Source organism: Engystomops pustulosus, chromosome 10, assembly GCF_040894005.1.
Source record: "Engystomops pustulosus chromosome 10, aEngPut4.maternal, whole genome shotgun sequence".
Classification (NCBI taxonomy): Eukaryota; Metazoa; Chordata; class Amphibia; order Anura; family Leptodactylidae; genus Engystomops; species Engystomops pustulosus.
The window spans coordinates 39,307,188-39,331,608 of NC_092420.1; the positions used below are offsets into that span (position 1 = coordinate 39,307,188).

A 24,421-nucleotide genomic window follows, 5' to 3' on the forward strand; every position below is an offset into this window, starting at 1 on the left:
TATGAGTGTAGAACTTTATAGGTGTGTATATGTCTGTATAAATTTGCATATATCTTTTAAAGGGGAAGGGGGGGCCCATGCAGAAATCTGCTATGGGGCCCAGCCACTCCTAGTTACGCCACTGACTGGAACTATGGAATAAGAAGTAGACATAAGGAGAGTGGATTATATGTTGCACAAAGTAGTGCTGGTTTACTGAGTAACCCTAGATGACAGGTTCCTTGTTATATTAAGTTATAGTGCCCCCCTACATGTTAGGTACACCACCTTACTTATGTGCAATATAATATGCCTCCCATTACATTCAACATAGTGCCCCCCCCCCATTGATTTTAAGTAGTATGTCTGCAACCCTCTTACAATTTATACTGTATACTGTGCCCCCTCCTTCCTTATAATGTAAATTCAGTGCCACCTCCCTTAGAGATGTATATACTATGCCCCTCCATCATTTCATTTTGTATACTCTGCTCCATCCTTTATAAATGAAATAAAACTTTATTGTTCCCTGAACTGTGGCTGTAAAAAAATAATAAAGGTACTTACCTCAGATGGAGTTACTACTTCTTCATCTTCTGGCTGCTGCAGTGAGAATGACTGAAAAGGAATAAAATTGTATTCATCACGTGGCTACGCATGAAATATTGGAGAAGAAAGCGGATGCCCATGAATAAATAAATGTAACAATTTTTATTTTACATAGATACACAAAGAAAGAATATAAAAGCAATTAAAAAGCACTTAAGGTGCTGTACAAAGTACCCTTGTCCCCAGCGCACAGTAGTCTATAATATAAGAGAGAGGAAGGGAAATGAGGGAGGAAGAGAGACGAAAGGTAAAAGATCACCGAGGAGAGAGAGAATAACAGGTACCAGGGGCAGCTGATGAGTAAGGACAACATCGGGTGTTAAAAACAGTCCATATGGGGAATCAATAAATCATTAATGAAGAGGGGCAGAACGTGGTACAACAAAGTCAATGTCCCAGCCAGGAAATGGTAGGTATTTGAGCGATATAAAGGCGCTGGATACTTTAGCCAAAGGTAAACGGCTTTTATTTTATGATAAAATTACATAAATAAATGAATAATAAAAGAATTAGAACAACGCGTTTCGCGCCCGATCCGAGCGCTTCATCTGGTTCATGTCATAGTGAAAAACACCTCAATATTTAAAGGTAAATTTGGGTCACAAGGGGCATGACTGTTTCCGGTCAGCTGGTTTTTTTGACAGGTAAATAGAACAACATGAAATGCATTAGAAATTAAAAACAATGTTAATATATACAGAGAAGTCATATTTATAGATATAAATTTAAAAATAAAGATATACGACAATTAATATTCTTAACTTGAATGAAAGGATGAATGTTGGTGAACAGTTCGGCGCTCCAGATCGATATGTTGAGGAAGATGGCTGAAAGTGCTTGGAAACTACTGTTACGGGAGCTGTAAGGGGTCAGAATAGAACTACTACTACGGAAGCCGGCTCGGGTCAAAAAGGGTACGGATTTTCTGTTGATGTTTAGCTGTCTGGAAGTGTCTGGGCAGAACTGATGTTGCGGATGTTGGAAACTGACATCCCACGATTCAATCTGACGTAGAGGTGGGAAAAAAAGGGGTAAGATTAAAGTAGAGAAGTGGAGCTCTGTTTAGAGGATGGTTTCATTTGCTTCATTTAGCCCTAATGGGGATAATGTATTGAGCTTAAAAATCCAATAGACTTCGCGTCTACAGAGTGTTTGGAAGCGGTTTGCTGTGGTTTCGGGTATATAATCTATTGGCATGATGGAAATTGGAAATGTTGATTTTGGATGTTTTATAGCACAATGTTTGGATAGACCATGGAGTAAAAATTTTTTCTTTATATTTTCCCGATGTTTATTTAAACGGTTACGTAGTGGTTGGACAGTTCTGCCAACGTATTGCAGGTGACAGATGTTGCATTCTATAAGATATATCACATATTTAGTTTGACAGGACATATTGTAATTGATGGTATATGTTTCATTTGTATTATTTGACTTGAAATGGGAGCCTATGTTTATTGACTTGCAGCAGAGGCATCTTTTTCCGCTGCATTTTTTAATGCATCCCTTTTCGTTGTTGATTTTTGTTGTTTTGTGTTGTCTTATAATACTGGGTGCTAGGATGTTTTTGATGCTAGCTGATTTTCTGTTGGTGATTTTTGGCTGTTTTGGTAGGTAGTTTCCTAGATAGATGTCTTTTGTTAAAATGTACCAGTGTTTTTTTAAAACGTTTCTGATTTCTTTATGTTTTGTGTTATATCGGGTGATGAAATTAGTTTCATAAGATATCAGTTTGTTTTCTATTGGTGTGTTCTTTTTTGTGATACAATCCATCTGTTGTAAAGGTCTTGTTTTGTGATAGGCGCGTTTTAGTAGATGTTTCGGGTATCCTTTTTCACTAAAGCGATCTCTTAGTTTTTTTGCTTGTTGATCAAAAGAATCAGTGGTGGTACAGTTTTTTCTAATTCTTTTGTATTGTGAAAACGGAATGTTATTAATCCATTTTTTATAGTGAGAACTTGAGTATTCCAGATAATTATTGGAATCGACTGTTTTGAAGTGGGTTTTGGTTTTAAAAGCGTTCTGTTCATGGTAAATGGTGAGGTCGAGGAAGACAATTTCAGTGGTGTTTTTTTCTACAGTAAATGAGATTCCCCAATCGTTTTCATTGAGGTAATTGTGGAATTTTAAAATTTCATCTTCCGATCCTGTCCATATAAGGAACAGGTCGTCGATGTAACGTCTATATAGTGTAATATTTTGAAAAAAAGGGTTTTTAGGGTTCTGTATGAAAATTTCTTCAAACACTCCCATGAAAAGGTTTGCAAAAGAGGGAGCTACACGGGTCCCCATGGCTGTTCCGAGTTGTTGATGGTATAAATCAGTGTTATAGGTAAAGTAATTGTTTTCCAGTACTATCTTAAGGCATTCGAGGATGAAATGCCTTTTTTCAAAGTGGTGATTGACACATTCAATGCCTTTTTTATGGTCTATATTTGAGTATAATGAGTTGACGTCCAAAGTTACAAACCACGTATCTTCTTTTCGCTCGTGTTCATACAGTTCTTTAATTAGTTGATCAGAATCTTTTAAGTAACTTGGAAGGTTTATGACCAGATTTTGTAGAATAAGGTCCAGGTAGTGTGAGATATTACTTGTTATGGAACCGATCCCAGAGATGATGGGTCTTCCAGGTGGGTTGTTTAGATCTTTATGTTTAGGCTTAATGTCCCAGCCAGGTATCCAGTGTCCACACCACTCGCATGAATCTTGGGGTGGAAGGAAGGACCATCATATCCAGATATATCGAAGAAGAAGTAGTGTGTCGATGAAAATCATAGTCATAGTGGTAGTGAATCTAAAGAAAACAGGAGGGCAGAAAAATATTATTAATAATGATGCAAATTTAACATATAAAATTAATAACGTGTACGGGGAGTGCCAAAGAGCAACGTACAAGGTCACTGGGTTGTGATAAAACGTAAAGTGGGCTAAGAGTCAGTACGGCGGGGTACGCCTCCCTGCGTGTGGACCCTAGGGTTTCACAACGTGTGGACTTGTCTATCTGTCAACTGCATGTAAGAGGTCCAGAATGGAAAAATAAAATAAAATAAGTAGGGGACCAAATAGTGATACAATGAGTGAAGTGGAAAACAAAGGCATAGTGAGTATAGAAGTGACCAATTTAGTCCTTATAAAAACCTGTGTAAAGTAAATCTTCATTGAGGCCCGATGGGGAAAGTGCATCAAGGTGATAGATCCATCTGGATTCAGCTTTAAGGAGTTCCTTCGTGTAGTTTCCTCCCCTGGGGTTCCAGCGGATTTTCTACAAGCCGCATACCAGTAGGCTGTGATTCGAGCCGTGATGTGCCTGCAAAAAATGGGTGGCTACAGTGGACAGCGTCTTGCCCTTAGACAGATCATTCGGCGCCGTTGTAATGGACGAGAGGTGCTGTTGTATGCGTCTTCTTAGTTCCTGCCCCGTCTGTCCCACATATATCATTGGACACGAGCATTGTAAAACATATACCACGTTTTTAGTCTTGCAATTAACATAGTCACGTAGCCTAAATGTGGAATGGTTCTTTGGATGGAGAAAAGTGTCCTTGGAGACCACCATGCGCGGACAGATAGAACAATCCCCGCAGGGGAAGGAGCCTCTTAATTGTAGGCCCGTGCCAATGGGTGTTGTGGGTCTCTGAAAATGGCTGGACGTGATTGCATCCTTTAGATTTTGTGCTCTTCTAGAGATTAATTTTGGTTTCTTAGGGATATGTATATGGCAGTGATGGCAAACCTTTTGGAGACAGAGTGCCCATCCTACAACCAAAATCTACTTTTATGTTGCAAAGTGCCAACATGACAATTTAAGTAGTAACCTATTGATCCCTGCTGTATCGCAAGTTTCAATCGTATTGGCGTCCTGAGGACACCAATACAATAGAAAGAAGATGGAGAAATTTGGAATATAGCTTCCTTCCAGGGTCCCCTGAAGAGGAAGAATCAGGGGCCCCAGAGTAGGAGCTCCAACCATAATCCATCTCTGTCTACACCTTATTGCTTCTCGTGTAGTCCTGGCAGCCAAGGAGGTGTCGCTTAAAAATAGCACTGAGCATAGCATGTCCATGGCTGTCTTTGACCGCAGGAGGAAGCTTTGAGTCAGATCTTTCAAATTCTTTGCTGGGGTGAAGGTCTGGGTGCCCACAGAAAGGGCTCTGAGTGCCACCTCTGGCACCCGTGCCATAGGTTCGCCACCACTGGTATATGGAGTCTACTGTTACTAAGAAGGATGCCCCAGTTGGCCAGACGAGATACTGATTCTAAACCATGCCTTGTTACCACTTATAATAACCAGTGGAGGGATATTTACCAAATCCTGCAGAACAACTGGGGCATCCTTCTTAGTGACAGTAGACTCCATATACATATCCCTAAGAAACTGAAATTAATCTCTAGAAGAGCACAAAATCTAAAGGATGCACTCACGTCCAGCCATTTTCAGAGACCCACAACACCCATTGGCACGGGCCTACGATTAAGAGGCTCCTTCCCCTGCGGGGATTGTTCTATCTGTCCCCGCATGGTGGTCTCCATTTTTTCTTACGTTTTACTAAATTTGCCAAATAAAACCCTAATGTGGGAAAAATCTATCATTTTTGCATTGTCGTCTTCCAAGTGGCATCACATTTTTACTTTTTTGGCTTCGAAGCTGGTTGATGGCTTGTTTTTTTGCGGGAGATGGTGTACTTTGCAACAGTATCATTCTGGCGTATATATGGTTTTTGAACAATTTTATTGCATTTTTTGTGGGATTCAATAGGTAAAAATCATAATTTTTGGTGGGTTTTTAACAGTTTTTTTTTTAACGGCGTTCATCGTGCGGGTTCAATAATTATTTCGTTTTATTCTACGGGTTATTACGGATGCGGTGATACTATATATGTGGGGTTTGTGTTATGATTTTAGCCTTTTTTTAGCGTTATATGTCTCTTTTTATGTTATGAAGCTTACGGGCATTTTTAGTGATTTATTATTATTTTTTTTTTACTTTTTCACTATTTCCACCATGGTACATGAACCAGCAATCATCTGATTGCTTGTTCATGATAATACCCTATAATACTGATGTATTGCAGGGTATTAGCAGTGTCAGCCTATGCACATGCATAGGCTGACACTGTGCCTGAAAGATGATGTCATCTTTCAGGCACTGCCTTCAGGCATCTCTGGGTTCCCGATCCGACCCCAGAGTTGTCATAGCAATGATTAGCGCCCCCCTGAAAACAGTTCGTGGGGGCCAATTGTGGGGGAAAGACCCCCCAGAGGCATGTTAGATACTGCGGTCGCGCTGACTGCGGCATTTAACAAGTTAATCACCCAGGATTAGAGACCACTCTGATCGTGGGTGTTGCACTGGGGTGTCGGCTATTAGTTATAGCCGGCACCCCGTGTTTTCCGATGCAGGTTCGCCTCAGATCTTGAGATGAATCGACATCGATTCAATGTCCGATATATCAGATGCTGAGCGCTAAGTCACCGTGCTCAGCGTCCAATATATCGGACGCTGAGCGTTAACAGGTTAAAGGGGTTTGCCCATGAAAGAAAGATCTCAATTTGAATCCCCTAGTGATGTTTACACAATAAAGATGATTTTAACCCCCATACTTTAGCAATAGTTTTATTGCTATTTTAGCTCCTAAAACACACTCACTGAGATGGTCATTGTAAAATTCTGGAGTGTGACCTGGGACTCGCTAAGCAGGCACTTTATGGTTCCTCTGTGCTATGAGATACTGTGTGCTGACAATGTGCTTAGATTATCAGGGTACCGGGTTTATCTAGACTTTTATTTAGCTTCCGAACATTCTACTATTCTAAATATTATAATCTGTCCTCCTGCTCTATTCCTTTATGGTATGGTATGGTTACCATCAAACCTTGCACCGCAATATACTTCCAGCTACCCCATTCTCTTCCTTTATACTATCCTACTCATATGAAAAGTGTAAAAAAGAGGAGAAGCAGGAGCACACTTCAACACTTGATGCCATGACAGAGGTCCATTCTATACTAGCTGAATGAATGAGATCCTGAAAAATTTCCCATATAATTGTGCAACATCCCCCACCGGACCTAGCCTTTTCTTGGGGCCTGGAGGCAGCCGGGGACCAGAATACCGGAGTGGCTGGCTATTGCGGCATAGGGCATGCTGATGTCATGGTGCTTGGTATGGGGACTGGAGAGCTGTCCTACAACCTGGCAGTTCTCCAGCAGGTGGTGTGTGCAAGAAAAATAGAGTAGAAGTACTTGTTTCTCCCTGGGGCAATCCTTGAGTGTCTGTAACATAATGGATGGGGAAGCCTGTGGTGGTAGACAGCTACATCCAGGGAACTTTGTGCAAATCAAGTCACGGTTTTTTATTGAACAACAGGCAAAGGGCCAAAACGATTAGACAGGAGATGCGGATTCTGGTACTGGAGTGGTTGTGGAAAGGGGTCCGCAGGACAAGGCACCAGTCTGATAGTATATGCAGGTTGGGAGACTTTAGATGGAGCTGTGTGCGAACTGTGGAAGCTGCAGCTCTGGATTAGCGTCTGCTGACTGCAGTCCTAGACTGTCCCAATTCTTAAAAATTGTCCAAAAAACTTACATACAAGCCATGTAAGCATCCTGTGACCAGGAATGTAATTTTTAGCTGGTGACAGGTTTCAATACCCTATGCTAAAAAAAAGTTAGCATTCTGATTAATTTATAAAACTCAGGAGAGGGGGGGGGGTGGAGTGGGCTGCAGCTGCCCATGCGCCAGTGTCTCAGTCTCCTCATGCAATTTTCATCTCCATCACCCCATCCCCCACCCTGTCTGCTCAATGTATATGACAAGAAGTGGGGAGGGGAGAGGAAGCTGGATGAGTGTGGAGGAGAGGTGATTGGGACATTGGCACACGGAGTGCTGCAGCTGTCCCCCCACAGGGACTAAACACACATAATGTGAAATAAAGTTTTATAAAGTACTAAAATTATTCTCAAAGGCATAGCACACATCCTTGGTGACAGATTTGCTTTAAAATGCAAGCCCTACAATCAAATGGTACTGTTTCTACATTCTCTGTGGTATTAACCACTGTTTCACTCCTGCTGTGAATTCTAGTCATTGCAATTATGTTGTGAATGCATTGATACAGATTATTTGTGTGTTAAATTATAAAATCATAACCAATAAGTATTTTATCTACGGTAATTATATAACATGTAATTTTTAAAGAGTATATTTGATTATAACGACCATAATCATACCAACATCCATGAATTCAGTAATAGAAATATATGCTGTTATTATTAGACAACTTTATTATTCTAGATTTTTTACAGAATGCATAACAGTTTAAATTTTTATTTATTGCCAAAATTATAATTTTTGTTATATTTGCTCATACTAGAGCTACAGAGTTTTTACAGATTAAATCTAATTTACATAAAGCGTCGTTAAATTTGTTCAGCAAACTCGGAAGACTTGTGTTATAGACATTAAAGCTTTTCCTGGATGAAGTCAGAATACCAGAGTGCAGCAGCTTTGAGGTACATTCACACAGCAGAATTTAAGTTGATTTTCTGCAGAAAAATCTGCATCAAACTAGGCATGAAGATCCCCAATCTAACCTCCTGACACAGATTTTAAACTGACATTCCCTATATTGGAGAGGGATTCTACGATTCATTTTCCTGGCTAAAAAAATTGACAAGATGTCTTAAAGAAGCCCCTGGCCCCTGCTAGTATTTACTGCATATGGTAAATGGAAGAGGGATTTGGTGTCTTAATGTGCTGAGGGGGCAAACATATTGTGGGGCATTTATCAATATCTTTTTGGTTTGCATCTTTTTCTAATCCCACTCTCAGTCCGAATGAGTCAGAAAGTCCGATAGCACGCCCCCCGATTTGTGTCACATTGAAGCCAGCATAGTTGTGGCACAAAAGGATCGTATGAACCTCAATCCCACCGCAGACACTTCTTAAGTAACTGTGCAAGCCGTGTAAGCACCGAAAAAGGTGAACAGTCCGTCGAAACTGCAGCGCCCGACCATTAGTAAATGAGCCCCATTGTCCCTGATTTGGTTAAATGGCTTTTAAAGCTGAGCATCAAGGATCCATTTCATATCCAATGTAAAAGCATTTATTGAGGTGGGAAAAAAAACATCAAGTGGTACTGTTTTAGCCTAATTTCAGAAAAAACTTGGAATACAAGCATTTTCATTTAATAAATGGAAACGACAAAAATTAAAGCCTTACACACATTCGGGTTTGGTTTACAGTTTGTGAAGTATATTCGGCTATTGTATTCGGACCCAAAGGCCAAAATAAGAATGGGTCAAGATTTGACGGAAGAGTTCAACATCTTAAGAGGGACGAGACAGGGATGCCCAGTCTCTCCGATGTTATTCGTTCTATTCTTGGAACCACCAGCAATAAAGTGCAGGAATGACACAGGCATCCGAGGGTGCAGTTGTAACGGGTCAGAGGACAAAATGTTATTGTATGCAGATGACATACTGTTTACAGTAGAACAAACAGAATAATCTATGCCGATTATTATGGACACTATAGCAGAATTCGGTAAATTCTCTGGGCTAGAAGTTAATTGGAATAAATCCTGCCTGCTTCCGGTAGAGGAATTTTCTATTAAAAATAGGGGGAACTTGACAGTTTTGTCTAAAGGAGATACTATAGAATACCTAGGTAGTAAAGTTTCTGCTAATCCGAAGGAATACATTGGAAATAATTTAATACCACTAATACAAAAGATTTGGAAAAAAATACACATATGGGTTAAACTGCCCCTATCACAGTCAGATAGATTAGCATTGGTTAAAATGATCTTGCTACCCCAGTTGCTACATGTGATCACAGTTACACCCATATGGATTAGCGGTAAACTTTTTAAAATTATTGAGAGACTTTTGAATGAGTTAATTTGGGGAAAGAAGAGGGTTAGAATTAAATTGGAACATCTTTATAAACCCAAAGGAAAGGGAGGCTGGGCATTGCCAAATTTCTTTCTTTACTTTGTGGCTTCTATACTCCAATATATGTTAGGGGGGAAAGATGATAGAACAATCAAAGCTATTGCACAAAGGGTAAACATGGAGTTTAATAACGGGTTTGCTTTTTTGGAATCAGGGGTTTTGAAATTCACGGAGTTAGCACGAATACCAATTTGTAGGTGTTTTAGTAAAGTATGGGATTGGGTTAGGAAGCAATATGAGTTGAACTGTAGTATAACACAGTCCCCATTATGGAATAATTATTACCTAAAAGAGATGCAGCAATTTAAAGGTTGGAGATTTTGGGAAAGTTGGGGTATTGAGCAAATCGCACAAGTTTTTGTTGATGGAAGATTAATGTCATTTAATACGATTAAAGATTTATATAAGAGGAGAAATATTATTTTCAATATATTCAATTATATCACAGAGTTAAAACTGTAAGTAGAAGACATTACTTAAAAGTAGATAGGAGTCACTTGGTGGAATTTCTTGGGAAAATCAAAGGGGGGGGGGGAACAGTATATAATGGGCAAGCATATATCAGAATGCTGGAAATGTGGCAATGTCGGAAGCCGTCAAATTAATGCAGCTCAAAATTGTATACAGGTTATATTACACCCCCCAAAACATCAATAGTAGAGATGAGCGAGTATACATATACGTGTGCACAGCTGCAAAGTGAAGAATAGAATTAAAACATTAAAAACAGTGAATACAGGACCATTTAAGTGCAGAACACATTGAAAGAACACTATTCTTCACATTCCAGATGTTCGTGCACATCTCCTATATAATCAATATGATATTGATCAATTCATCAGTAGAAAGCAGAAAAATGTATAACAAAGTCAACTGGAAGGAATAAGAATGTATATGAGTGTTGTAGATTTATGATAATATATATTACATTGGAATTTAGAATTATGTATGGCATGTTTTTTTAGGTGAAGCTTAAAATATTCCATTATACATTTTTACTTCTGCTTGTACTTCTTGATGTCTCTGTTGAAGTTTGTACTTTTAAAAATGAAAATCTAATAAATAAAGCTTTAAAAAAACAAAAAAAAAAGCCTTACACACATTGCAGTAATTTCATTTGCTTTTTGCATCACTAGACAAAACCAGCAGTGGCTGGTCACTCAGAGCAGCTATAAAAAAAAACTTTAGCATTTTAGAAGCAATATTTTGCGTATCATGTCTTATGAAGTACCTTCTTACTGCTTTCAATTGCAACCTGTGACAGCCTATGCATGTTTTCAGCTTAAATGGACATATAATTTGGATTCTATTTTAAGTGCATGGCCTAGCAGAAACCAAGCCCATGTTCTATTCTTCCTCCACTCCCTTGGAACTGAGCATAAGAGGGAACATGGGCTGTCACCTCTTTTGAGTAATTTGGAAAATACTTGTTTGAGAACAAATAATTAAACTTGAAACAAAGATATAAAACTACCTAAATGGAGGAAATGAAAAAGACACAAAAGCACACAATTCAATTGTAATGCAAAGGAATAACATACTGGTGAAAAAAAACAAATATGGTAGATAAAACCTTCATTTTCCCTATAGTCCGAAATGAACTCCTTGGAGATCTTTAATTGAAGAGCTTCTATGCATATTTACATAGATGCTGGCTTAGGCTTGCCATTATTGTGCCTACTAATCTAGCCTTTCTACAGAATCTACGTTGGAGGCTCACAATGAAGCTTCCAACTCAAATGTAAACCAAGCCTTCAATGGGAACTTTGTTACAATAGTTGTTGCATGAAGATTTTTAAATACATTTCCATCAATGATATGATATGTATTGTGTTTAAGAGAATGGATTTAGTTTACAGTGAAAAGTGACTCATTTGATATTTCTTTTCTTGAATTCAATATCTCACTAGAACTCCTAGAAGGCCAAAGGTGGTGGTTGCATTTACATAGAGCCTTATTTTTAGGCCTCTTCCTCCTTTTTTTTAGGTTTCGCAGGTGGAGGAGGTTCATCATCATCTTCATCTTCATCATCCTCGCTGGAGCCACACAATCGGTCATAGATTACGACACAGACACCAGTTAGCCATGCTACTACTGTACCAGATCCAAAGATGACAAATCCCACCAGCATTAGGAAGAGATAGTCTCTCTCATATAGATTGGTGAAACACATTAGATTGATATGTTTTTCTGTCTCTTTTAGCGGTTCCCCATGAATTTGAAGAGGGGTTGTGCAAGTCATGTTTTCTTCATCTGCAAAATAAAAAAAAGCAGAAATTACATTGTAATGAAGTAGTCATTTTAATTCTGAAGTGCTGAAAGTATTGAATAATTAATAATGGAGCAAACAAATGGAGTAACAATAAATAACAGGAATTTGTACTAAAGCAAACATAGAAAACTACTGTGAGGGAATAATTGTAAGGAAAATCATAGTTCAAGTACTCTGTCTCACTTAAAGGGCATCTGCCACCAGGATGAAGGACTGTATGCAAATGAGTCTAAGGGGCTGCAAGCTCCATAGGCATTAATGGAGCCTAGAGCCCCACAGGCTCATTTGCATATAGTCAGTCTTTCATCTTGGTGGCAGATGTCCTTTAAATCTTAAGTCAATTAGACACTGATGGAACAAGTCACAGACAACTGATGAGCACCTGGTTGGAGCCAAGATGAGCAGCGCTGGTGGAGAGTTAAAGGGCATCTTCCACCAGGATCAAGGATTGTAAACCAAGCACTCTGACATACTGGTGTGTGCACTCTCTGGCAGGATTCATTCTTCTGCATAATTTTCAAAAGTCTTTTTTTGTAAAAACCAGGGATAAGAAACTAAAAGAAGAGCTCATCCTGCCAACAATATTTACAATTTTTGATTCTGTTGGTAGATGTCCTTTAAGATACTGTCAAGTCCACTCTAAAGCAAACTTAAAACTTAAACTTTATGTGCCATATCTATCTATCTAGGACCAATGCTACTGTAAATCCCTGGCACTATATGCTATTCTGTGTTGAGTATTGTATACCATATTTTACAGGGCAGGGAGAAGGTATTTTGGTACCCTAGGCAGAAAAACAAAAATTAGCACCGCTCCCCTCCCCCATTAAAAATCATAAGTATAAAATCTCAGGTGTCAATATGTATGGGATCATCTTCAATAAGGCCTACCAGCAGTAAATGTGGTGCAAAGAGAAAAAATTGTCCCTCCAGTGAAAACACTACCCATATAAATGTATATCTGAAATGCAAAACAAGGAAGCAGCATGCTTGAAAATAGCTGCATTGAGACAGCTGAAACGTTGCATCTGCCCACTGGTGAAATAAAAACACAGTTTTTTTCACAGAGTGCTGCTTCCTTGTTTTGGATTTTTTGCTGTTTATGGGATCTTGAGCCGGACCCCTTGAAGCCTGCACCCACCACGAATTTCAATTTGTCTTTCATTATACTGCTGCTCTGCCTATCTTCTTTGATTGTATACCTGAAATTTATATACCGCAAATATAAATATATACCTGCAATGTATGTAGCAAACACATAAATATATTCAATCAATGAATATACCATAAACAATGAATATGCCGCACATAGAAATATTTACTAGCAATGAATTAACACACACATAAACATATCTGGCACATATAAAAAATATACCAAAAGTGAATATACTGTATGCATAAATATATTTTAGGAGTAAATAAGCACACATAATTATACAGCAGCATTAACGCCTTAAAGTACCACATGTACTAATTCAGCCGATCACTGGAGTTGAACCGGCATTGAGAAACATGGGATGTCCGCTGCAGGGCCGTTTCTAGCATATTTACTGCCTGAGGCGAATATAAAAATACTGCCCCCCCCCCGCTCCCTGTTAAGTAAATGCTGAAAACGTTACTAACAATTAATATCCCCACAGGCAGCTCCCTGACACTGTGTGACTAACTACAGGTTCTAGGAGTCATTAGTGGCATCTAGTACCTTTTAGATGACAATCTCTTCCATCAGGAGGACTTTATTCCGCAGTCTCCAATCCATGAAGTATCAAAGGTGAATTCACGGCCAGATAGCTTCAGCTCCGTGCAGCATCTCCACCCGGGGTCCCTAAAAATACCACAGTCACTTACGGTATAAAGTCTCCTGGATAACAACACTGTGCTCCTAAATAATATATACCCCTCACAACACAACTGACCACACACTCCACACATATAAAACATCCCTTCATTATATATATTTCTACTGGAATTATAGCATGCACAGCACCAATCAATATACAACACCCCTAATTTATTAATACAGACCCCTAACATTTTGTTTAAATGATATAAAGTAATCTATGGTATCCTATAACTAATATATCCCACCCTGTTATTATGTTACATGATTTTACATACAGTGCTACCCTGACCAATGTGAATATATAGCACCCCCTAATATACAGCCCCCCAGCTTAGTAATATACTGTATCCCATATACAGCCCCCCAGATTAGATATATACTGTATCCCATATACAGCCCCTCCCAGCTTAGTAATATACTGTATCCCATATACAGACCCCCCAGTTTAGTAATATAATGTACCCCATATACAGCCCCCCAGCTTAGTAATATACGTATCCCATATACAGCCCCCACAGCTTAGTAATATACTGTACCCCATATACAGCCCCCAGCCTAGTAATATACTGTACCCCATATACAGCCCCCCCAGCTTAGTAATATACTGTTTCCCATATACAGCCTCCAGCTTAGTAATATACTCTATCCCATATACAGCCCCCCAGCTTAGTAATATACTGTACCCCATATACAGCCCCCCAGCCTAGTAATATACTGTACCCCATATACAGCCCTCCAGCTTAGTAATATACTGTTTCCCATATACAGCCTCCAGCTTAGTAATATACTCTATCCCATATACAGCCCCCCAGCTTAGTAATATACTGTACCCCATATACAGCCCCCCAGCCTAGTAATATACTGCACCCCATATACAGCCCTCCAGCTTAGTAATATACTGTTTCCCATATACAGCCTCCAGCCTAGTAATATACTGTATCCCATATACAGCCCCCAGCTTAGTAATATACTGTTTCCCATATACAGCCTCCAGCTTAGTAATATACTGTATCTCATATAAAACAATTATGGCCCCATGTAATATATACACCCCCCACAGCATAAAACAAGTATGGCCACATATAATACATACACCCCCCTCCCCCACAGTATAAAACAATTATGGCCACATATAATATATACACCCCCCACACACACACACACAGTATAAAAAAGTATGGCCCCATATAATATATACACCCCCCCCTCCCACAGTATAGAACAATTATGGCCCCATATAATATATCCCCCCCCCCAACAGTATAAAACAAGTATGGCCCCATATAAAATATACAGTACTTCCCCACTCTCCCTTATTAGCCAAATTAATGAAAGTGCATTAAAAATAATAAAAATCATACTCACCTGCAGGCAGCTGCTCCCTCGGCGCGTGGGTCCCATCTTCACAGCCGCGGCTCCGCTGAGTGACACAGGCGGCGTGACGTCATGACACCTGTGTCATTGATTAGAATGGAGCGACGCAGCAGCCGGAAAGGCGCTGTGTCGCTCCGCATATAAATCGTGCCTGTGTCTTAAAGAGACAGGCGTGATTTATTTAGCTGGTGGGCAATTCGGCCTTTAACGGGCGCCCGAAACGCCCACTTCAGAGTGGCGAATTTCACCGCCCTTTACAGGGATGCGCATTCTGGCGCCTGAGGAGAGATTTTCATCTCGCCTCATGGCAGTTGCGGCCCTGGTCCGGTGTAGCAGTGTTTTCAGGGGCGGCAACTCCATGGTCTGATCTAAGTCCCCAGGGCTGTCCATAGTAGATGCCTGTAAGATCCTGTCACACACAGATTCTTACAAGCACTGTGTTGGCCTATGCCAGTGATGGGCAACCTTTTGAGCTTGGTGTGTCAAAATTCGCCAAAAAACTGAGCATAACTCGGGTGGTGTGTCACCTTGACAAAAAAAACATATTTTTGTGATATTTATAGTTTAAATAACAAATATGTATACTATTTAACTTCTAGGGTACTTTAACCGTGGATTGTCTGATTGATCCTACCATGTACTGCCATACAATCAGACAGGTGTGAAATTGCTTAGTAACCTGCAAACTTTCAGTCATGAAAGTTCACAGGTTATAGCGAGGGCGCAGGCGCCGCTGTCCGCATTTCCTTCATGCCCTCTTGAGAAGGTGTGCGGAGCAAAATAATCGTAATGTCTGGCGATTTGCAAGGCGTTGCGATTATTTCAGGGCTTGTACGTCACAAAACTGACACACAAGCCCTGATGACTGTCCTCTATCATACAGTGCACTGACCTTACTCACTGTATGATGGGAGTGGTTGTCCTCCCTCATCCCTGCTCTGGAGCTGGTCAGTGTAGAGGTGGCAGCTGCTGGGACATCACACAAGGCAGCAGCAATGTGGCCTCTGACTGTGTTGCCATCCTACCCCCACCACAACTATCAGGAACTGCAGAGGAGCCTCCTGGGTGTATGGCCGGGTCACCTCTCCTGCTGTGCCCTGTGCTGATACCTGTGCTGACTGGAGACACTAGGCACAGCTCACACATGGGGAGTGGCCAGCCCGGGGAAGGAGGAGGAGGGGGGAGTGCTGGAAGCTCAGTGCAATCTCTCAGCCTCCCGGCTACTGCACCTGAACATGTAGGATGAAACTTAACTCTCAGGCAGCCGCGTGTCAGTGAAAATGGCTACGTGTGTCATAGGTTAGCCATCACTGGCCTATGCGATTGCATAGGCTGACAGTTCTAATGCCATGCAATGCATCAGTAATACAGGGTATTATAATGAACAAACAAACAGATGATTGCTAGTTCATATACCATAATGAGACAATGAAAAAAGGCAAAAAAATATTTCCTAAATAAGGAACAAAATATTTTTTCTATAAAAATGCCAAGTATCCCACATATATGGAATCACTACATCCGTAATGACCTGTACAATAAAACAAAATCATTGTTGAACCCACACAATGAATGGAATTCTATTTTTTTTACATTACTGGGGGTATTATTGTGGTGCATGCAGACATCACTGTGACTACTGGCTGCTAGGTGCATTATTGTGGCTACTGGGGGCATCACTGTGAATTCTGGCTACTGGAGGTAACACTGACTGCTGAATACTGGGGACATCCCTGTAACTACTGGCTACTAGTCGCATTATTGTGGCTACTGTAGACCAGGGTAAGACAGCTACCACTTGGATTCCGTGGGAAACTTTCCAGGGCTCCTACAGATTTCAGGAACTGTTCTCCCTCTAAACACATGTGTGCTTCCTAAGCCCCCCTTTTTGAGTTTCCTCTTTCTTCAATTTCACCCTGAATGTGTGGTTCTCTCTGCAGTCTCACTATTATGATATTTGTGCTGGACTCCCAATCAACTCTCTTTCAGGTTGTCCTGTACACCTAATTGCGGATCTGAGCAAATGTTATATGATTAGATTACCTAAATGATCTGGAGAGATTTGTTTTGATTCTATCACTATGTATGTTTGTCATGCTATTCTGTCTCTAATGAAGTTCTTGATTAAACCTAAAATAGTGTATTGGCACCTTCTACTTATAAATGAAGACCCTAGAGTTGAAAGATCTTTACACAAGGATAAAGGGTAGTTTCAAGGAGAGGAGGTACACTGGGTAATGTTGTCAACATCATTGTTTATCAATGTTTTTCATGAAAATTGCCAAAACTCACATTTTGAGGGACAACTCAGCTTTCATGTGACTTTGAAAGTCCTAAATAATAGTAAAACCCCATAAATTACCCCACTATAAAAAGTTCACCCCTCAACGTATGTAAAACAACTTCTATTGTGTCTATTAACCCTTTAAGTGTTTCACAAGGGTTAAAACAATATGGACCTGCGATTTAGAAACGTTTGAATTTTTTTGGAAAATACATTAATTGAGGCCAAAACTGACAGTTTCATAATAAATTAAATGATGAAACGCTCTGCAACGTTTGATGCCCAATGTCTCCCGAGTGTATTGATACCCCATATTTAGTGGTAAACTGCTGTAAGGGCGCACAGCCGAGCGTAGGATCAAAGCAGCGCTATTCACAGCAGATTTGTATTGTCACATCGTACAAGCTATAAATTAAAATTTTTTTGGTAATGCGAACATACTGTATGAGGGCTTCTTATGTATGGGATGAGATACAATGTATAGATAATTCATTTTGGGGGGTCTTAAGCTTATTCATGAGATTTTATTAACTATTTCAAGTGGGACACAAACAAAATCATCAATTTTTATTTTGGATTTTTAGCACTTTTTTCCCCCTGCTCAACGTAACGTAAAAATAATCTTTCACTACGATTACGGTGATTTATAGAAGAGGAAACTCCAGCATTCCAAACAGGTAATTAATTAAAAGTCCATTTTTTATTTCAGAAGATTAAAAAAATTCACAGCATAAGTTAAAAAAACTGACGCGTTTTGGACGCTAACCGTCCTTAGTCGTAGCATAAAACATAATGACCAGTGAAGCAAATATATAGGAGGAGAGCAAGTTAACACCAGCACATAACTCCACCTTACTTCCAATTGACAATGTGACAAATGGTAACAGGGAAAAGGGAGACAACATTACCTATATGAATATGTGTCGTTAGATGAAAGAACGAAAGTGTATCAATATAAGTACAACAGGTAACTTTTGTAGTTCAGCCCTGGTGGCGACCGTGTTTGTAATGCCAAAATCCAAAAGGCCTCCCGGGATAAGAGTGTCTTGAAACTTCTACGGGGGCGTGGCACCCTTTCTATGGGGACGATGTGTAGACTCGTCAGGTCTCCTGCGTGTGATGATCTAAAGTGTTTGGACAAACCTGAAATGTTTTTATTTATGGTTAAATCCTGTATTACAAGTGAGTCATTGCAGTGTTTCATAGTTTCATAGTTTATACGGTTGAAAAAAGACACTTGTCCATCAAGCTCAACCAAAGAAGGGAAGGGATTGGAAATGAGTGTTCATAAATCCTTCTTTTTAATTTGCGTGTAGTGCACCTGACATATTGCAGCTCACATGTACTGCAGGTGGCCACATAAATTACATGGTCACTCTCGCAGTTCAAGTGGGTGCTGATGTTATATTTTTTGGAAGTGACGACAGATGTAAAATAAGAAGTTTTGTCTAAATATCGGCAAGAGCTACATCTGGAAAAATCACATTTAGTGCTGCCTTTATGTTTTAGCCAATTATTAGTAGCAGAACTAGAAACAAATAAATTTGGAGATAGTATCTTGGCTAAAGAAGGAGCATTTTTGGAGACGAATCTCACTCCACTTTTCCATATTTCTGCTGAAATGTCATCTTGGAATAAAATCGGGTGGTGACGTCGGACAATGTGAACTATGTCGTATCTGTTGTTATAAGTGGTGCTAAATGTAAGTTTAGGGACACTTATCTTTTGTTTTTTCTTTTGGTTATATAGAAAATTGCTTCTTGGTTCATTTTAATTTGTGAAGAGTGTTGTTTATGTTTCTCCCGGTGTAACCTTGTTTATGGAGTCTTTTGCAGATGTTATTGGATGAAACATTGAAAAGTTCCTCCGAGGAACATATGCGTTTTGCCCTTATTAGTTCACCTTTAGGTAAATTTCTTGTGACATGTGGTGGATGATTACTGGTGGCAAAAAGAAGTGTATTGCCTGATGTGGGCTTGCGAAAAAGATCGGTTTGTACTTGTCCTGTGGATGTTAAAGAGATGTCTAGAAATGGTATGGTGCATTTGGCTGTGGTGTATGTAAAGCTTAGATTATAAATATTGTTATTCAAATAATTTACAAAGTTCACAACATCACTAGAAGGGCCTGTCCAAATCAGCAGGTAGTCATCGATATAACGACCTAGCCAACCGATACATGTGCGGTACATATTGTTATTATTATAAACCATATTTTCTTCAAACCATGACATGTATAGGTTGGCCAGGGTGGGAGAAAATTTAGACCACATGGGGCATCCCTGTTTCTGAAAGAAAAATTTGCAATCAAACATGAAAAAATTAATGGTTAAGAGAAAAAACAAAACATCCAGTATGTAATTAATTGTGGTTTCTGTAAAGGAACTGTGCTTCCATAAGTGGAAACTGATTGACTCGATCGCTAAATGGTGAGGGATGGAAGTATATAGTCCTACTATATATATAAGGTTGTTTTCTGTCCAAGTTACATGTTCCATGGCTTGGAGAACTGAAGTATGGTCTTTAATATACCCCGGAGTGCGCTTAACAAAGGAAATGCGTTTCCTTCAGTTCTACGGAAATAGACACATCGGACGGCAATACTGACATGTCTGACAATGAGACCATTTCCAGTCATACTTCCTCCTCTTCCAATAAAACTTTTTTAGATCAAGACACACAACCAACTATGAAAACAAGACAGAAATCGAACAGAACAAACGAAAAAGGAAACAGAGGGGGTAGGAAACATCGCACAGGACAAAAAAACTAAGACAAAACGCAAGTAGCAACATCATTGGATGAAGAATATAACATTATCAATCAATCTGCATGTATCTTGAATAAACAGCAAATCTGTGTCCTATCCAAGGGATTAAACTTTATACCAAGATATTATATGATGTTATCAAGGATGTCAACAAGTTCATAAGGTCCCTAACACTTAAAAGACATTTTTTCTCCTCTGCATCTATAGACAATTATGTTAACCGCACAGATGATTTGTTAAACAAACGCGGTGAAACTTCTTTCCCCGTCAACAATAGCCGTCTAGGTAATGTCTTTCTATTGGATTTAGTGGATTTACAAGATGCTCATAATGCCAGTACCACATATGTAACGGACCTGTCTGAATATGTGGTTAAAAACAATACGTCTTTTTACCCCATAAACTCAAGAGTGATGAAATTACATATACCTCTGTACCTACAGATCCAACTGCAAGTGTAAAAGGGAAACTGAACAAGATTATACAGGAAGGCATATCCCTAGGTATTTGAGCATTTTAGTGCTCGCTCATCTCTAGTTGCTACCTTAGTGGTATACAGCCTGTAAACAATGGGGTCAATCATTGATATTTATAGAGATGCATCATCACACATATATAATATATATTTAATAGAGAGGGGGACAGTATATATATATAGATTAGAGGGATCTGTAAATATGTAAAATCATTTGAGATACTGTACATATGCATATAGGGACTGGGAATTGGTCCTGGTGCTGTGTTTCTTGTACAAAACTCGGTTCTAATACTGTATTTATGTATTGAACTTTATTCTGGTGTAAATCGCTTTAATAATAATTCATGACAGGCACAATATTATAATTTGAAAAAAACTGTGTATTTTAATAAAAGGGGTAGACACTGTATATGTTACAATTCATTTTGGGAGGGGGCAATGTCTAAGGTTAGTTAGTGCTGCATACACTATGATTGTATGAGCATGGGAGAGTCTACAAATATGTATATTTGAAGGGAAGCGCCATTCAAAAGTCTGCTATGACCAAGTCTCTCCTACAGAGGTCAGCTCAGATGCCATTGACAAGAGAAGAGACTGCCTGAGCCCCAAATTTGGGCAGGAATAGGTCCTGCCCTGAGTTTTTCGTCTCTGATATTCAGATCATACCCAGGGCTGAGAAAATCACAGCTGTTTATGTGGACCTATAAAACAACATGAAAATGTATGCTATCCTCTAAAAGAAAGGCTAGCACACAAAAATATGTGTGCAAGAGGCCTTAATCTGACTAATTCTAATGCCATCAATTATCTATAGGAAGCCCCTTGAGTTACTCAAAATAACAGGGCACTATTCAAAAATGGATGTAAGAAACAATCCCAATAGTCTGTCAATGGTAGTGTAAGACTGGGTTCACGGCACCCGCAAGTTGTTTCTCATTGTTATGTCCTATGATATTAGTTGCTAACTTTGCTTTTTTCAGATTTTACTGAATCCTAAAATTACTTTCTATTGATGCATTTCTATAATAGAACAGAACAACAGGTACTGGTGGTGGGGATGTGAACCCAGCCTCACCAATAGTTTAGTCATGTATCAGCTTCTGCACCCACATACTTTTTTTGTTCTTGTTGGGAAGCACACTCACGTCAATAGTGCAGTCCTGAATTTTCTTCCTTTCAGAATGCCCCAATATATAGCAACGTTTTTTACTCTTCCCAATATCAGATATTTATGTTTGCTTTCAACATGTGAGGAATTTTAAGGCAATACGTTTTGTGGTAAATTTTAACTATGTAAATGGATAAGTGTTAATAAATTAAGGGCACGAGTGCCTATTATCAGTAATCTAATATATAAAGCTGAGTGCATATTTGTGTGTGTATGTATGTCCCCTAAAGGAATCTGTACTGTCGTGTTTACAGTCACCAAATTTTGCACAGCCGCTCTCTGTGACTTAGGGAACGTCATAGAGTAAGTTTTGAGCTGAAATTTTCAGCCCACGCCTTCCAAAGTCCCATTATTACCCACCATATACAGGAGCCATTGTCTGCTGCTGCTGTGGCAGTTGGTAGCTGAGCTGTGATTTGTTGCTGTTCTGCCACAGGCCATTACTATGAGCTCTGAGCTTTGACAGGTTACTATAGGGACTGCAGGGTCTATGGGCACAGCTTAGCTGTGAGGTAAGATGTGAAGTAATATGTGAGGTAATATGATAACCACCATGTATAGGAGCCATCGTCTGCTGTGGCAGTAAGCAACCAATTACAGCTCAGCTTCTATTCTGCCACAGGTCATTGATATGTTAACATATGTTAGCAACATATGTTAACATATGTTAGCAACATATGTTAACATATGTTAGCAAGTGATATTAACACATATGTTAAAGGCGGGGGCGTGGCTTAAGCATGGTGGAGTGAGGACGCTCATTGTTAGAGCTCCGCACTATCACATGAAGCGACACCTCTCCATGACAGCCGGCATGCCCAATAGGAGGGGAAGGAGCGCGGGATGTTCCGTGACCGGAACGAACATTGCGGCGGCCACGGGAGAGAGCCTGGACCCCTTCAGGCACCAACTGCGGGAGACATCAACTGAAGCCAATATGGTGCCCGCACCTGTTGGCAGACATCTCTCCGGCGGGAGTAGCAGGGACCAGCGCGGCAGCACTACTGCCAGCCTGCGAAGCGATCCACAGGCACAGCAGGTATCAGACCCGGATCTCTGCAAGCCCCAGCTGGCCTAGCCCTAATGAAAGCCCCAGGAGCCAACCTTCATCCCCCAACCCTGCCACTGATATCTATGGGGGCACAATTTCTCAGAGAGCTAATCCAAGCCCTCCCCACACGACAGGACCTGGATTCTGTGTTACAGATGGTAGAGGCATCTCACCAGCAGGCACTGGAGGGATTCAGAGAAAATTTGGAGACACTTACTACTAGAACTGTGAACACTGAAAACGTGACTGTCTCTTTAAATGAAAGGGTCTTTGTGTTGGAACGTGAGATTACCAACTCTAGACAACACCTGCAACATTTGCAGGATGACCAGGAAAACAGAGGCAGACGAAATAATGTTCGCATTAAAGGTCTATCTGAAAATCTTCCTAATGACAATCTGTCAGACACCGAGCCCAAGTCCATACTAATTGAGATGTCATGCGCCCTGGAAACAATATTCAGGGTGCGGTCACACGTTGCAGTTGAAACTGCATCGCAATCAGCTTTGTGGGGGTTTTAGCTGCAGTTTTGTCAATTGAACAGGTGAAAGACATTTGTGGAGCAGGTTTCACCTTCAAAATCAAATTCACTCGTTCACTTCATGTCTTTCACCTGTTCAATTGACAAAACTGCACCTAAAACCCCCACAAAGCTGATTGCGATGCAGTTTCCACTGCAACGTGTGACCGCGCCCTCATTGTCGGCAGACCAGGAAATCAAAAACTTTTTGCTTATGTTAAAGGGCTGTTCCAGAGAGGAGATTTGCAGCAGCACCAGGCCTATATCTATAGTCCTGTTAAGGTTCCATCCTTTCTCTCTCCACTTACTTGATCCTCTAATTTCTAGTTACTTTCACTGAAATGTTTGGATAACTACTTATAATGTGTTACATTGTTACTTAGAACTTAACCTATACAGATATTGGGCGGTGATACTTCAGCCTATGAGGCAGTTGCTGAGTACCTGGAGGTTGGTCATCGCTGGAGGGGGCCATGGTAGTTGGAATGTTTTGCAGGATAGACTGACTTGATGCCTATATTTAACGGTTAACCATATCATCTTGTATTGATCCACGATGGGCGTATGCTGATCACTTTGATCATTGTAATTTATAATATACTGTTTAATTGTAGGCATCAACTCATCTTTTCTTTCAATAGAAACGTTTAAGGTTCTGAACCTCCCACTCTGATCTATTGGTGTAGCTTGCATAGGCAACTTCACCTTTGACATGAGGGGGAAGAGGATGCTAGACTGTTTATTATAACTATAATTAATGCCTGTTGGTCAGTATGCTCTGTGCATACTTTTCTACGTTCCCCACACACACCACTTATTGGTGTTCCCTGGTATATTTACCTGGGATTTAGGGGTATTCCCCTTCTCTACATTTTTTTTTCTTTTTTCTTATTTCCCAGTTATTACTCTCACACTCCTTTTCTTCCTCTTTGTCGCCTCCTTCTAACTTTCCCCCTGGTCTCAAACCCACTACATACTCTCCTTACTTCCCCTTAACCCCTAAGTTCCCATCCACCCTCACCCTTTCCCGCTAGTGAACATGTCTCGTCCAGGCAGAGTTTTAGACACCTTTAACGTAGGCTCTCTTAACGTGAAAGGCCTACATAGCCCTGAAAA

General features: G+C 40.1%; 1 protein-coding gene and 1 long non-coding RNA gene across 3 annotated transcripts in view; one reads left to right on the top strand and one right to left on the bottom strand.

The window, feature by feature from the left end:
- Positions 1-24,421, top strand: part of LOC140104018 (uncharacterized) — a 395,139-nt gene that overhangs the window by 92,208 nt on the left and 278,510 nt on the right. The window contains exon 2 of one of the 2 annotated variants that reach the window (XR_011850227.1): positions 11,533-11,834. The exons of the other annotated variant lie outside the window; for it this stretch is intronic. This is a non-coding gene — a long non-coding RNA (uncharacterized lncRNA). Of the gene's footprint in view, positions 1-11,532; positions 11,835-24,421 lie in introns of those variants that run through there. 2 annotated transcript variants of the gene reach the window in all.
- Positions 7,932-24,421, bottom strand: part of LRRC52 (leucine rich repeat containing 52) — a 95,669-nt gene continuing 79,179 nt past the window's right edge. Inside the window, exon 2 of the mRNA XM_072127346.1 lies at positions 7,932-11,799. Within this exon, the coding sequence (XP_071983447.1) occupies positions 11,507-11,799 (293 nt within the window). The 3' untranslated portion in view covers positions 7,932-11,506. The remainder of the gene's footprint in view (positions 11,800-24,421) is intronic.